Source organism: Hemitrygon akajei, chromosome 24 (assembly GCF_048418815.1).
Source record: "Hemitrygon akajei chromosome 24, sHemAka1.3, whole genome shotgun sequence".
Lineage (NCBI taxonomy): Eukaryota > Metazoa > Chordata > Chondrichthyes > Myliobatiformes > Dasyatidae > Hemitrygon > Hemitrygon akajei.
In genome coordinates, this window is record NC_133147.1 from 12,841,798 (window position 1) to 12,858,897 (window position 17,100).

Consider the following 17,100-nt stretch of genomic DNA (forward strand, 5'->3'; position numbering starts at 1 on the left):
TTATTGTTTATTTATTTATTATTATTGTTTCTTCTTTTTGCACTTGTACAGTTTGCTGTCTTCTGCACTCTGGTTGAACATCCAGTCTTTCATAGACTCTCTGACTGTGGTTACTGTATAGATTTATTGAGTATGCACACAAGAAAATGAGTCTCACTGCGTATGTACTTTGATCATAAAATTTACTTCAAAATTTGAAATAAAGTCCTCTTGTTTTACCACTTGCTCCAGTGTTGAACACGCGAGGGCTCCAAATCTGGTGGGTGGGAACGTGATGAAAGAAACTTCGAAGGATGAAGTCTCCCAGTGACCCTGCATCTCTTTTCTCCCCACCCCCCCAAAATCACTCTGAGATCCTCCACGTCACAAGAACAAACATTTCACAAAGTAAAGGAAAAATCCAAAATCTGAACTGAATTAGGAAAAAAAACTGCAAACTTTTAATGTTGAAGTCCTGACTCTTAGTCAGGGAGTCAGCAGGAGACGAATATAAATGGGAGTCCATCAGCTGCACAAGTCTTCCCTTGGAATATCCAAATGATTGACTGTCCTTCTGTGCAACTTGCTGTGACAGCCTTCCACTGACCACTTGAGCCAATCTTGCCCCATGTCCATTTATACCAACAGATCTAAGTGACTGTCTTCCTGGTCCTTTCAGCCGAAGTACGATCCTCCAGGCAGGGAGTAGTGTCGAGCTGTAACTGAGATCACAGGACATTTATTACAGCTTCAGCACTTAAGCCACGCATGTCTAAAACCAGAACACATCCTTGGCTTTGATGTGGTTCTGAAGACCTGATAAGAGAGAACGGTAGAATGGGCGTGTGTGTGTGTTTGTGGAGAGCAAAAAGAACCAGGCGAAAATTAAACTCAACTAGCACACAATCTAGGATCTACATTAATCAATGCGAACAATTATCTATAGAAAACAGGTCTAAACTCAGTGGCCTCTTTATGAGGTATATCTGCTTGTTAATGATAATATCTAATCAGCCAATCATGTGGCTGCAACCCAATGCATTAAAGCATGCATGAATGGACAATAATTGCTGTTCAGATCAAACATCAGAATGGGGAAGAAATGTGATCTAAATTACTTTGACTGTGGGATGAGTGTTGGCGCCAGATGGGGTGGTTTGAGTATCTCAGAAACTGATGATCTCCTGGGATTTTCATCCACAACGGTCTCTAGAGTTTACAGAGAATGGTAGGAAAAGCAAAAACTATCCAGCGAGTGGCAGTTCGGTGGGTGAAAACATTTTGCGAACGAGAGACGTCAGAGGAGAATGACCAGACTGGTTCAAGCCGACAGGAAGGTGACAGTAACTCAAATAACCACACACAACAGAAGTGTTGTGCAGAAGAGCATCTCTGAATGCACAACATGTCGAACCTCGAAGTGGATGGGCCTCAGAAGCAGAAGACCCTCACCTCTACCACTGTGGCCTGGCGGGTAGTATGATGCCATTATAGCTCGGGCGTCAGAGTTCAGAGTTCAATTCCATGCTACTTGTAAGGATTCCTCTGGTTCCCTCCCACAGTCCATAGATAAACCGGTTAATGGGTTAACTGGTCATTGTAAATTGTCCTGTGATTAGGCTAGAGTTAAACTGGGGGATTGCTGGTTGGCACAGCTCGAAGGGCTGGAAGGGTGTAATATCTCAATAAATAAATGTGATAAAGTGGCCACTGTGTGTATTTTCTTTTTCACAAATGATCCTCTTGTAAAGGGAAATAATCTTGAGCTCCATGTTAAACAAAAACTCCCCCTCAAAGGACACATTACTAATTGTCAAGTTGTAGGGATTAAGCCTTGATAACACAATACCGACCTATATATCATGCCGAAGACTGTTGCATAGAACTGTATTTGTTAATGTGGAGTGGAGAACAGGTTTGTAAATCTGGCGGGAGCAAAGAATGTTGGGAATGGCGAGGGTGGAGATTCGCGGGAAGGGGATGGGACAGGTGGCAGAGAAGGAGTGTCAGGGACTGGGCAGGGGTGACGCGGGTGCAGACACACCCAGCCCTGAGACACCAGACAAGGTAATTTGATTCCGAATAATTGGTTTATTGATCATTACAGAATGTCTCTCTGGTGTTTCCCACTCCCTCCCTTCTTCCTTCCTCTTCTCCCAACCATGATTCCCCTCTCACTGCCCCCTTCCCATTCTCAGTCCACAATAGAGACTCATCTACATCATGAAATTCATGGGTTTGTTTTTGTGTGACAGCAGTTCATAGTACTGTGCAAAGTCTTAGGCACCCTTGCTATATATGTGTGTGTACGACTTTTGCACAGTTCTGTATGACATTGACTGTTTTTGTTTCACCCGCCCTTTGACCTGCTGAATATCCAGAGTTCTTTGACAAACCGCAGTACCTTAAGGCAGAGGTTGACAGATCCTCGATTAGTTAGGGCATGTAGGGATTCGGCGAGAAGGCAGAAGATTGGGGCCAAGAGGGAAAATGACATGATGCAATGACAGAGCAGACTTGATGGGCCAAATGGCCTAATTCTGCTCTGAAATCTTATAGTCTTGTGGACTTAGTAACAGAGGGATCTTGGGGACAAAGTCCATAGATCACTCAAAGTTGCTGCACAAGTTGATAGGGTTGTTGATCAGAATCAGAATCAGCTTTAATATCACCAGCATATGTCATGAAATTTGTTGTCTTCGCAGTAGCAGTACAGTGCAATACATAATAATAGATACAAAAACTGTGAATTACAGTGAGTATATATACAAAGTAATTAAATAAAAATGTCGTGAGGTAGTGTTCATGGGTTCACGTCCGTTCAGAAATCAGATGGCAGAGGGGAAGAAGCTGTCCCTGAATCGTTGAGTATGTGCCTTCAGGCTTCTGTACCTCCTTCCTGATGGTAGCAATGAGAAGGGGGCATGTCCTGGGTGATGGGGCTCCTTAATGATGCCCATTTTTTGAGGCATTGAGCTTTGAAGTCCTGGATGCTACAGAAGGCAGATGGCCTTCATTAATTGGAGGATTGAGTTCAGGCATCATGAGGTAATGTTGCAGATCTGGTTAGACCACAGTTGGAATATTGTGTTCATTTCTGGTTGCCTCATTATAGGAAGGATGTGGAAATTTGCGAGAGTGGGCAGAGTAAATTTACCAGGATGCTACCTGGTCTGGAGGACGCGTCTTATGAGAAAAGAGTGAGCGAGCTAGGGCTTTTCTCTTTGGAGTGAAGGAATATAACAGCTGACTTGGTAGAGCTGTACAAGATGATAAGGGGCATAGATAGAGGGGATGGCCAGAGACTTTTATCCCCCAGGGCAGGAATGGCATAATTTTAAGGTGTTTGGAGGAGAGCATGGAATGGGTATGTCAGAGGTAACTTCTTTAAACAGAGAGTGCTGATGTCCTGCTGGGGGTGATGGAAGAGGCAGATACGTTGTAGACATTGAAGACACTCTCAGATAGGCCGATGGATGATAGAAAAATGGAGGGCTATGTTGGAGGGAAGGGTTAGATTGATCTTGGAGAAGGTTGGAGGACCAGAACAACATCATGGGTCAAAGAGACTGCATTGTGCCCTAATGTCCTCTGTAATCGATGTAAAGAGAATTTGACCATCAAGCAGAGGAAGTAGGCCTTGTGCTTAGGCCCATTTCTCCTTGAGGCTGAGGAGAACACAACTTGAGGTTCAGATTTTAGAGGCCTGAATGAAAGACCCAACATCCTGAGAGGAATTGACCAGGTGGAAGAGGATAGGATGCCTCCTCAAGTTGGGGACTCTAAAACAACTGGGTTGGCACGGTAGCATAGTGGTCAGCACAATTCTTTTACAGTGTCAGCTACCTGGGGTTCAATTTCCGCCGCTGCCTGTAAGGAGTATGCACGTTCTCCCCATGACCACATAGGTTTCCTCTCACATTCCAAAGATGTACGGGTTAGTAGGTTAATTGGTCACATGGCCTGCAGTCAGTGAATGCCACAGTGCTAAAATGAACTGAACTGAACATTCCTCGATCATTTCAAGGACTCTGCGGTTTGATGTTTAATATTCTGTGTGTTATTCACTCATTTTCTGCCATTTGCCAGATTCGTTCTTTTTTGGGTGTTGGGTGTTTGATATTTTCTTTGAACGGGTTCTATGGTGTTTCTTTGTTTTGTGTCTGCGTGTGGGAGAAGTGTATTTCAGGGTTTTATGCTGCATACATGCTTTGATTATAAATGGGCTTTGAATCTTTAAAGCTGTTTAAAGATAGACCCCTATATAAATTTGAGATGAGGTGATGCTATATCTTTCAGAGGGTCATAGATCTCTTCCTCCGTGGGGCATGAAAGCAGAATATTTTAAAGATTTTTTTGGCAGAGGTAGATCAAGCTTTGACAAGAAAGACGGTAAGGGAGAGTCTGCTGACTCTCGAGTTGGGGGAAGCTCGTAACAATCGACGCTGCAGACAGTAACATCGTAACAACAAGCTGTTGGCCTCCCCTCCCGCTGGGGCAGGATCGATATCTCCCTCAATAGTGAGTGAGAGGCCCTGTTGAGGTGTTAGGATGGACAGTAGTTCTTGATGGTCTATAGATCGTGGTCTGTGGGGGCTTACAATTGCTTGGTGGGTGGTGGGAGTGGGCTAATGCTTTTTGCTGGAACAAGTTTGGGGGAGGATTGGTGCTTTGTTGCTTCTTGTGTGTGGAAGTGGGGGCCTTTGGGGGGGCTTCTACTGTTTTTTTCCTATCATTCATTCTTTGTTTTTTTTCCTCTCTGTTTCGTGGATGTATGTGAAGAGTAAGAATTCCAGGTTGTATACTGTGTACATGCTCTGACATTAAATTGAGCCGTTCAACATTGAAAGATGAAACGTTACCATGGTGAATGGGAATGCATGTCTAACGTTACAATTAGATCAATGAAGAACGTCCTAAATTGCAAAGTAGGCTCTAAACTCTAAGTGACCAATATTTGGGTCTCGATCTTATTTTCACATGTTCCACCATCAGCAGTATTTTCCTTACAAAATTGACGTTTTTGAATTCAGAGCAAAAAATAACAGTGATGGGGTCCAACAGAGGGAGCTTTTAACTAGCCTTAGTTCAGATGCAGATTTAGTTCAGCTATTTAGTTCAGCTTTACCGAATAAACTTTTTCAGAATCAGAATCAGGTTTATTATCACTGGCATGCGACGTGAAATTTGTTAACTTAGCAGGTAGCAGTTCAATGCAATACATAATCTAGCAGAGAAAAATGTTAAAAAATTAAAATAATAATAATAATAAATAAACAAGTAAATCAATTACATATATTATGTAGATTAAAAAATGTGCAAAAACAGAAATACTGTATATTTAAAAAAAGTGAGGTAGTGACCAAAGCTTCTATGTCCATTTAGGAATCGGACGGCAGAGGGGAAGAAGCTGTTTCTGAATTGCTGAGTGTGTGTCTTCAGGATTCTGTACCTCCTACCTGATCGTAATGGTGAGAAAGGGACATGCCCTGGGTGCTGGAGGTCCTTAGTATTGGAGGCTGCCTTTCTGAGACACCGCTCCCTAAAGATATCCTGGATACTTTGTAGGCTATTCCCCAAAGATGGAGCTGACTAGATTTACAAGCTTCTGCAGCTTTTTTCGGCCCTGTGCAGTAGCCCCTCCATACCAGACAGTGATGCAACCTGTCAGAATGCTCTCCCTGGTACAACTATAGAAGTTTAGAATTATGCAAAGAAAAAAATATCAGAATCGTTGGCAGTTTTGTAAATCTAAACTAAGACCACTCAATAAACGATTACATTGAAGGATGCATTTGGCAATGTAAGTTTATCTGGGCAAGCAATTAAAGTTCCCTGACTTCATCACATCATCATCCCCGAGGTCTGCCTCAGTCATTTTTTGAGAAACCTCGAAGCAGGTGGTCATGGTAGAACTGACAGTTCCTTGGGAAGACCAGATTGAGAAGGCGTTTGAGTGTAAGAGAATCAAATACCAGGTTGGGCAGTAGCAGAGACAGGGGTGGAGAGCACAGTGAGAGCCTATACAGGTGGGGTGTAGAGGATTTGCTGGCTGATCTCTGTGCGGAACCTACTCTCTCCTTAGGGCCGCAAAGAAGAGTCATCAGGACTGTCGCAGAGGCTGCTGAGCGAGCCTCCAGAAGGCTGTGGATCAAGAAGTGTGACCCCTGGACCAATGCTGCTGGGACACAAGCCGGGGCCTGATCAACCCTGGCCGGGTCACCTGGGTGTGGGTGTCCGATGTTGAAGGACCCAAAACGCCCGATGACTCCCAGGTGACACCACCGGCAATGTGTCCCAGAGCATCCTAGGATGTATCTCTGTATCATTACCCCACAATAAACATTTCTGAGGACATCAGTTAGGTTAAATTGCAAAATGCCAAATGCTAGACTTGAAGAGTCTTATGAAACTTATTTCAAAGACTGGAGAGTCCTATAACATTTCTTTCAGATATAATTTGTAGAACAGGGTTTCTATGATTCTAAACAGAAGAATCACACCAAGCAGGTTTAACAAATTATCTTGCTTTTATACTTGTGGCATTGAATACAATATGGTGTCAGTACCTCCAGTTGAACTCTGTCTTTTTGTGTGTTTCCCCCTAGCTGTCAGTCTGTGGTTTTGTATTGCCATGTGCTCCTGTCCCCGCTCCTGCTCTACTCCGGCCCTTGTATCACTGAGTACAGGTGTCCCCCTGCTTTACAAATGTTTGCTTCATGCCACTTCGCTTTTATAAAAGACCTACATTAGTAACCTGTTTTCGCATTACAAAGAGGATTTTCACTTTTACGAAAATTTTTCCCATATAAATTAACGGTTCTTCGCTTTATGCCATTTCGGCGTAAGAACGCTCTACCTTTGTAAAGGGGGGACACCTGTACTCTGTCTCTCACCTGTTTCTCATTATTACCTGCTCTGCTGCCACTTCTGTCTCATTGTGCTCCACCTATCATCTGCCTCTCTGTTTATTGTTCGGTGTATTTCAGTCCTGTGTTTTCACCTGTTTGTTGTCAGATTGTGCCAGCGAGTTTTCCTGAGCCTTTCCAGCATTTATATCTGAACTCTCTATCTGAATATTGATTCCGCCTGTTTCCCGATTCTGGTTTTTGGATTTCTCTGGAATTTTTGATCTCCGCCTGAACTTTGACGCCGACTTCGTTGCCCCTCTGGATTTGCTACTCAGTAAAGATCACAGTGCGCACAGTACTTGGTCTGCGATTGGGACCCTGCTTCAGCATCCTGACATACAGATACAACAGGATTTTTTAAGAGGCTCTTAGGTAGCATGGAGCTTAGAAAAACAGAGGGGAATTTCCCTCCCTATGTGGCAGGGAAATTCTAGGCAGCCTCTAGAGTAGGGTACGTGGTTGCACAATATTGTGGGCCGAAGGGCCTGTAGTGCGCTGTAGATTTCTGTGTTTTTATGCATAATGATAAAGGTCCAAAGGAGGTACAGGAGCAAGAAGATGTACATCTCAAAGTCTAACAACAGCTTCTTCTCCACTGAAAAACCCTGAACTCACCTGAAAAACCCTAACACTACAAGACTCAATTTCTTTGTGTTTCTCAACTTGCACTTGTGTTGTTATCTGTCATGTATAATTCATGTCAGTTTGAGTTTATTGTTGTAACGCACTGTGTTGCTGTTACAAAAAGCTAATTTTAATGACATTTATATCCTGTGCATGTACGCTCATGACAGTAAGCTTTAAGGTGAACCTAGCCTCACCTAGTGTCAATTGGCATACATCCATTTTAGTAGACAGCAAGGAAGACTATTAGAGTTTGCAGTGGGAATTGGACCAGCTGGAAACATGGCAGATGGAATTTAATGCAGAAAAGTGCAAGATGTTGTGCTTTGAGAGGACCAACCAGAGTAGCTCTTACACAGTGAATGGTAGGGCACTGAGGAGGAGGAGTGCGTTAGAACAAAGGGATCTGGGAATACAGGTCCATAAATCATTGAAAGTGGAGGCAGTAAAGAAGGCTTTTGGCACATTGGCCTTCATAAATCTAAATATTGAGTACAGGAGATGGGATGCTATGTTGTATAAGACAGTGGTGAGGCCTAATTATGAGGGGCATAGATAGGGTAAACGCAAGCAGGCTTTTTGGGTGGGACTACAGCTAGAGGCCATGGGTTAAGGGTGAAAGCTGAAAATTTTAATGGGAACATGAGGGGAAGCTTCTTCACTCAGAGGGCCATGAGAGTGTGGAACAAGCTACCAGTGCAAATGGTGCATGCAAAGCTGGATTTCATCATTTAAGAGAAGTTTGGATAGGTACGTGGATGGTTGGGCTATGGTCCCGGTGCAGGTTGATGGGAGTAGGCAATTTAAATGGTTCAGCACAGACTAGCTAGGCCGAAGGGCCTGTTCTGGGGCTGTACTCTTCTATGACTCTAAGCCGTCTTTGTATTTAACAGTTATTTGTACGTTGTTTTTTACAGTATTGTTTTATATATATTTGGTATTCTTTTTGCTTATTGTGTTCATTTATGCTGCATTGCATCCCGATTGCATTCGATATCGCAAGGGTAAGGCCTGGAGGACTAGCGTGCCTTCAGGTTGCAGGATTTTCATGGCTTTGCAGGTGGGTTGATTCAAGGCTGGTGCCTCCGACAGATGCGTCGCAGGAAAACAAGGAAGATCATGAGCAACGGGCTTGCTGTTGGCTGTGCGCCTAGAGGCACAGAGCTCAGAAAGAGCAGCGCAACAGACCTCTAACACCATAAATCAGCGAGCTGTTTTGTTACGTCTCCCCTCTCGCTGTGAAACGGGGACACCTCTTTTACCCTTATTAGGGAGAGAGAGGGAGCCTGTGGTATGTCGAATACCGGGTGAACGAGTAGTGTTTGGGGGTACTGCAAGTCTGTGCCTTTATCGATGCTTTGCTGCACGCTCCAGTGCTTGGTAGGGGGCACCGATGCTTTTCGCTCGTGGGTGGGGGAGGGGGGGGGTTCATTGTTTTGCTCCTGCTTGTGTGTGGGAGGGGGGGAGCTGGGGAGGATTTGGGGCTCTACATTTAACTGTCATTCATTCTTCGGGGCACTCCTCTGTTTTCGTGGATGTTTGCGAAGAAAAAGAATTTCAGGATGTTTATTGTATAAGTTTCTCTGACATTAAATGTACCTGTTGACCGACTGAGTAACAATGATTTCTTTCTCCTTGGCACTTGTATACGAAGGAATGATAGTAAACAACCCTGATCATTTCTTTCCAGTCAGAACCCATGGCTGTACTGTCAGTGTTTCTTAAAGAGATACTTAAAGAGCCTTACCCGCGTCGATGTTCAGGTTCAAAGTCTGCGTCGCTTCAGCCGTTGGGAAAACCCCTGACCAAGGGGCGGTGGGCTCGGTGCCACTGATGACCGGCTGCAGACTGCTGGAGCGGAGGGTGGGCATGAGCAAAGTGCTGTAGCGAGGGTCGAGGTTGGGGCTGACGGGGTAGAGTTCGTGTGACAGTCCTGGGCTGGTGGTACGCTGGTGCCTGTGGGCTGAGGGGCCCGGCCAGTGGGTAGTGCCAGTGTTCTGGGGGATGAGCCAGGTGAGGATGCAGGACGGCTGTGTAGGGCTCCGCGGAGGCCAGGTGAAGCTCTGAGTGCTGAGAACCAATGCTGCTGCTGCTGGCTGCTGAGGCGGACGGGGGTGCCTGGTAATTGCTGTCCCAGAAGGAGGCAGGGAAATTACGCTGGTTCAGAGAGCCCTCTGGAAAAATAAAAATCAACATTCAAAGTAAATTCATTATCAAAGGACATCCATGTCACCATGTACGACTCAGAGATTCATTATCTTGCAGGCATTCCCAGTTGAGCAAAGAAATACAATGAAATCAATGAAAAACTACCCACAAAGACTGATGGCCAACGGGCAGACAAACTGTGGGTAGAGAGATGGAGAGCGGGAGGGAGGAAGAGAGAGAGATGGGGAGAGTCGGAGAGAGAAAGAGATGAGAGAGAGAGAGAGAGAGAGAGAGAGAGAGAGAGAGAGAGAGAGAGAGAGAGAGAGAGAGAGAGAGAGAGAGAGAGAGAGAGAGAGAGAGAGAGAAGAGAGAGAGAGAGAGAGAGAGAGGAGAGAGAGAGAGAGAGAGATGAGAGAGAGAGAGAGAGAGAGAGAGAATAATGCCCAGAGCATTAGTTATTGAGTCCTTGAAAGTGAGTCTATAGTTGTGAAACTAGTAAGTGGTGAGGTGAGTGCAGTTATCCACACTGTTTCAGGAGCCTTATGGTTGAAGAGTAAGTAATAATCATTCCTGAGCCTGGTGTGGGAACTACGGATCCTGTACCCCCTTCCTGATGGCAGCAGCAAGAAGAGAGCATGGTCAGGGTGGTGGGGGTCCTTGATGATGGATGTAAGGCAGGGGTTACATTGGCAAGTTGGCTTGACTGCATCTCACTTTTAGATGCATGCCGTTCATACTGATCACTTAATAACATCAGTGCAGCGAGGTAGGACAAGGGATATTGGTTAACAAGGTGCAGAATATAGAGTTACAGTTAAAGAGAAAGTGAAGACAATGAGGTGTGAGTTCATAACGGGGTAGACCACCTTATCATACAGAGAACCGTTCAATAGTCTTATAACAGCTGGATAGAAGCTGTATTGACTGGAGATTAGAAACAGGGTCATAAAGAAAGCTTTTGGCACATTGGCCTTCATAAACCAAAGTATTGAGTACAGGAGATGGGATGCTATGCTGAAGTTGTATAAAAGTATGGTATGCAGTTTTGTCGGGGGTATGACAATAGACAATAGGTGCAGAAGTAGACCATTCGGCCCTTCGAGCCTGCACCGCCATTTTGAGATCATGGCTGATCATCTACTATCAATACCCGGTTCCTGCCTTGTCCCCATATCCCTTGATTCCCCTATCCATAAGATGCCTATCTAGCTCCTACTTGAAAGCATCCAGAGAATTGGCCTCCACTGCCTTCCGAGGCAGTGCATTCCAGACCCCCACAACTCTCTGGGAGAAGAAGTTTTTCCTTAACTCTGTCCTAAATGACCTACCCCTTATTCTCAAACCATGCCCTCTGGTACTGGACTCTCCCAGCATTTGGAATATATTTCCTGCCTCTATCTTGTCCAATCCCTTAATAATCTTATATGTTTCAATCAGATCCCCTCTCAATCTCCTTAATTCCAGCATGTACAAGCCCAGTCTCTCTAACCTCTCTGCGTAAGACAGTCCAGACATCCCAGGAATTAACCTTGTGAATCTACGCTGCACTTCCTCTACAGCCAGGATGTCCTTCCTTAACCCTGGAGACCAAAACTGTACACAATACTCCAGGTGTGGTCTCACCAGGGCTCTGTACAAATGCAAGAGGATTTCCTTGCTCTTGTACTCAATTCCCTTTGTAATAAAGGCCAACATTTCATTAGCCTTCTTCACTGCCTGCTGCACTTGCTCATTCACCTTCAGTGACTGATGAACAGGGACTCCTAGATCTCTTTGTATTTCTCCCTTACCTAACTCTACACCGTTCAGATAATAATCTGCCTTCCTGTTCTTACTCCCAAAGTGGATAACCTCACACTTATTCACATTAAACGTCATCTGCCAAGTATCTGCCCACTCACCCAGCCTATCCAAGTCACCCTGAATTCTCCTAACATCCTCATCACATGTCACACTGCCACCCAGCTTAGTATCATCAGCAAATTTGCTGATGTTATTCTCAATGCCTTCATCTAAATCATTGACGTAAATCGTAAACAGCTGTTGTCCCAATACCGAGCCCTGTGGCACCCCCACTAGTCACCACCTGCCATTCTGAGAAACACCCATTCACCGCTACCCTTTGCTTTCTATCTGCCAACCAGTTTTCTATCCATGTCAATGTCTTCCCCCCGATGCCCTGAGCTTTGATTTTACCCACCAACCTCCTATGTGGGGCCTTATCAAATGCCTTCTGAAAATCGAGGTACACTACATCCACTGGATCTCCCCCATCTAACTTCCTGGTTACATCCTCGAAAAACTCCAACAGATTAGTCAAGCATGATTTACCCTTGGTAAATCCATGCTGGCTCAGCCCAATCCTATCACTGCTATCTAGATATGTCACTATTTCATCCTTAATAATGGACTCTAGCATCTTCCCCACCACCGATGTCAGGCTGACAGGTCGATAGTTCTCTGTTTTCTCCCTCCCTCCTTTCTTAAAAAGTGGGATAACATTAGCCATTCTCCAATCCTCAGGAACTGATCCTGAATCTAAGGAACATTGGAAAATGATTACCAATGCATCCGCAATTTCCAAGGCCACCTCCTTTAGTACCCTAGGATGCAGACCATCTGGACCTGGGGATTTGTCAGCCTTCAGTCCCATCAGTCTACTCATCACCGTTTCCTTCCTAATGTCAATCTGTTTCATTTCCTCTGTTACCCCATGTCCTTGGCCCATCCATACATCTGGGAGATTGCTTGTGTCTTCCTTAGTGAAAACAGATCTAAAGTACTCATTAAATTCTTCTGCCATTTCTCTGTTTCCCATAACAATTTCACCCAATTCATTCTTCAAGGGCCCAACATTGTTCTTAACTATCTTCTTTCTCTTCACATACCTAAAAAAGCTTTTGCTATCTTCCTTTATATTCCTGGCTAGCTTGCGTTCGTACCTCATTTTTTCTCCCTGTATTGCCTTTTTAGTTAAGTTCTGTTGTTCCTAAAAACTTCCCAATCATCTGTCCTCCCACATACCTTAGCTCCGTCATACTTCCTTTTTTTTAATGCTATGCAATCTCTGACTTCCTTTGTCAACCACTGTGGCCCCTTTCCCCCCTTTAAATCCTTCCTTCTCTGGGGTATGAACTGATTTTGCACCTTGTGCATTATTCCCAAGAATACCTGCCATTGCTGTTCCACTGTCTTTTCTGCTAGGATATCCGTCCAGTCAACTTTGGCCAGCTCCTCCCTCATGGCTCCATAGTTTCCCCTGTTCAACTGTAACACTGACACCTCCGAGCTGCCCTTATCCTTCTCAAATAGCAGATAAAAACTTATCATATTATGATCACTACCTCCTAATGGCTCCTTTACTGCGAGATCGCTTATCAAATCCTGTTCATTATATAACACTAAATCCAGAATAGTCTTGTCCCTGGTCGGCTCTCGTACAAGCTGTTCCAAGAATGCATCCCATAGGCACTCTACAAACTCCCTATCCTGTGGTCCAGCACCAACCTGATTCTCCCAGTTCACCTGCATGTTGAAATCCCCCATAACTACTGCGACATTACCTTTGCCACATGCCAATGTTAACTCCCTATTCAACTTGCACCCAATATCCATGCTACTGTTTGGTGGCCTGTAGACAACACCCATTTGGGTCCTTTTGCCCTTACTGTTCCTCAGTTCTATCCACACAGACTCTACTTCTCCTGACCCTATGTCCCCCCTTGCAAAGGACTGAATCTCATTCCTCACCAACAGGGCCACCCCACCCCCTCTGCCCACATTTCTGTCCCTACGATAGCACGTATACCCTTGTACATTCATTTCCCAGGTCTGATCTCCCTGCAGCCATGTCTCCGTTATCCCAACAACATCATAGTTACCCATTCGCACCTGGGCTTCAAGCTCATCCGCCTTATTTCTGATACTTCGTGCATTCAGATATAGAATTTTTAGCCCATTTCTCCTCTCTCTGTTTGAATCACTGCCTATTGTGCTTAACCCAGCTCCCCGAACTCCCATCGGGCTATACGCCCCTAGAACTTTGTTGTCCTTCCTAAATTTACTTATTCTTTCAACACATTTAACTTCATGTTCCGTCAGACCATCCCTCTGTACATGTGTCCTCCTTATCACTTGTTCCGCCTCACCTTTCTCTACTACACACTTAATATTCCGGAACCGTGTAGTCCCCACCTGTCCTTTATTCTTCCTCTCGCTATCCTCTCTCACATTCTGGATCCCCGCCCCCTGCAAATTTAGTTTAAACCCCCCCAAGAAGCACTAGCAAACTTCCCTGCAAGAATGTTAGGACCGCTCCAGTTCAGGTGTAAACCGTCCCTTCGGAACAGATCCCACCTTCCCTGGAACAAAGCCCAATTATCTACAAACCTGAAGCCCTCCCTCCTGCACCATCCTCTCAGCCACGTTTTAATCTTTATAATCTTTCTGTTCCTTGCCTCACTCGCACGTGGCACAGGTAGCAATCCTGAGATTGTTACCCTGGAGGTCCTGCTCTTCAGCTTCGCACCTAACTCCCTGAACTCCCTACGCAGGACCCCCTCACTCATCCTACCCACGTCATTGGTCCCTACATGGACCACAACATCTGGATTCCTGCCCTCCCTCTCGAGAATAACCTGCACCCGATCTGAGATGTCTCGGACCCCGGCACCAGGGAAGCAACATATCATCCGAGACTCCCGATCTTCCCCACAAAATCTCCTATCCGCCCCCCCTGACTATAGAATCCCCTATCAATACCGCTCTCTTCTCTTCCCTCCTCCCCTTCCTAGTCGAGGGTCCAACCTCAGTGCCAGAGACAGGACCACTGCAGCTTGCACTATGGCGGGCTATGGCCCCGGAGCAGGTCAATGGGAGTAGGCAGTTTAAATCATTTTGGCACAGACTAGATGGGCTGAAGGAGCTGTTTCTCTGCTGTACTTCTCTATGACTCTATGACTATGAATGAGGGGGGAATATCATTATATGCTATGGAATATGAAAGGCCCAGAAAGAGTGTACATGGAGAGGATGTTTCCAATAGTGGGGAGTCTAGGACCAGAGGGTAATGAATTATGTAGGTGGATTACAACAACTCCACCAGACAGTCTCTCTTCTCCACACTCACATCAGGCAGAAAACACAAAAGCCTGAAAGCACACTCCACCAGGCACAGGGACCATAAACTATAGAAGCAGAATTAGGACATTTAGCCCATCAAGACTGCTCTGCCATTCCATCATAGCTGATTTATTACCCCATTCTCCTGGCTTCTCCCCATAACCTTTGACACCTATCAACCTCAATTCAAAATACAAGGATGCCCCCTTAGAACTGAGACGAGGAGGCATTTCTTTAGGCAGAGGGTGGTGAATCTGTGGAGGCTGTGAAGGCCAAGTCATAGGGTATATTTAAATTGAGGTTCATAGTGGATTTAGGCCAGTACATCACGGGTAAAGCCCTCAGAACCATTGAGCACATCTACTTGAAATGCTGTTGTAGGAAAGCAGCATCCATCATCAGAGATCCACCCAGGTCATGCTCTTTTCTCATTGCTCATCAGGTAGAAGATACAAGAGCCTCAGGACTTGCACCACCAGGTTCAAGAACAGTTACTACCCCTCAACCATCAGGATCTTGAACAAAAGGGGATAACTACACTCAGTTGTCCAACCATTGTGATGTTCCCACAACCAACGATCTCACTTTAAGGACTTTTTCTCTCATTATTTCATGTTCTCACTATTTATTGCTATTTATTCACATTTGCTTTTCCACAGTTTGTTGTGCTCTCTGGTTGATCTTTCATTGATCCCGTTATAGTTACCGTTCTCAAACAAGAGAAAATCTGCAGATGTTGGAAATCCAAGCAACACACACACAAAATGCTGGAGGAACTCAACAGGCCAGGCAGCCTCTGTGGAAAAGAGGACAGTCGACGTATTGAGTTCATCCAGCATTTTGTGTGTGTTGATAGCTATTATTCTATAGATTTGCTGAGTCTGCCTACAGGAAAATAAATCTCAGGGTTGTATATGGTGACAAGTACCGGTATGTACTTCGATTATAAAATTTACTTTACTCTTTCGCTTTGGTCCTCGACTAGTAAGGGTGTCAAAGGTTATGGGGAGAAGGCAGGAGAATGGGGTTGTGAGGGATAGTAAATCAGCCATGGTAGAATGGCGGAGCAGACTCGATGGCCCAAATGGCTTAATTTTGCTTTCATGTCTTCTGGTCCTTGAACCTGATGGTACGTGCTTTCAGGCTTTTGTATTTTCTGCTCAATGTGAGAGGGGAAAAAGAGAGACTGTCTGGTGGGGATCTTTGTAATAGAGACATAGAAACATAGAAAATAGGTGCAGGAGTAGGCCCTTCGGCCCTTCGAGCCTGCACCACCATTCAGTATGATCATGGCTGATCATCCAACTCAGAACCCTGTACCTGCTTTCTCTCCATACCCCCGATCCCTTTAGCCACAAGGGCCATATCTAACTTCTTAATCCACCCACTTAACTTGTTACCGAGGCAACGTGAAGAGTAAACAGAGTCCATAGAGAGGAGGCCGATTTTTGTGACGAGCTGAGTTATGACCACAACTCTGAGGCTTCTCGCAGTCTTGGAACATGAAAACCTCGTGTTATCATTCTCCGGCTGTGAATTAGTTTAACTATAGGCGTTATGGAAATCAAAACAAATCAACACATGGGGGTGAATATTTACCGTGTGAGAGACTAAACAGACCAGTGCTCAAAATCAAGAGAAAGAGAGAATCTAATCAATAAAGATAAAGCTTTATTTATCACATGGACATCGAAATGTGTAGTGAAACGTGTGTTTTGCTTCAAACCAAATCAGCGGGGATTTTGAAAGTGTTCTCATGCGTCCAGCGGCAACATTGCATGCTGACTATTCGCTGATTCTAACTGGTACGTCCTTGAAATACGGAAGGGACCCAGAGGACCCAAAAGAAGCCCATGCAGTCACGGGGAGAATGTACAAACTCCTGCAATGCTGTGGTGAAATCGAACTCCAATCAGAGATCGTTGGTTCTGCAAAGTGAAGCACTAGCAACTATACCACTGTGCTACCCAAAATGGAAAAAAAATTCCTGACATGATGGATGTACACCAGGGGCTCCCAAACATTTTTTTAATGCCATGGACCGCTACCATTAATGGAGGGGTCCATGGATCCCCTGTTGGGATCCCCTGTTGCACTGATTTGGGCCTCTAGAAGCAGGGGGTCACAGTCTTAACATTAGTGATAAGAACAAAAAACGCTAAATAGACTCAGCAGGACAGGGAGCAAAGTTTGGGGAAAGTGAAACAAAGTTTAAAACTTCAGGCGGAAGGTCTAGCTTTGAATGTAACTCCAAGCTCCATCATCGAGGTTGCGAACATATTAATCAGAAGAAATAGAAAGCCACTTGATCCTTGTT

At 45.0% G+C, this 17,100-nt stretch overlaps 1 protein-coding gene across 1 annotated transcript in view; it reads right to left on the reverse strand.

Annotated features, from left to right (window-relative positions):
• Positions 1–413: 413 nt before the first annotated feature.
• The window catches only part of vgll2b (vestigial-like family member 2b), a 38,496-nt gene continuing 21,809 nt past the window's right edge, over positions 414–17,100 (reverse strand). The window contains 3 exon segments of the mRNA XM_073028364.1: positions 414–695; positions 9,262–9,439; positions 9,441–9,688. Coding sequence (XP_072884465.1) covers positions 655–695; positions 9,262–9,439; positions 9,441–9,688 — 467 coding nt within the window. The 3' untranslated portion in view covers positions 414–654.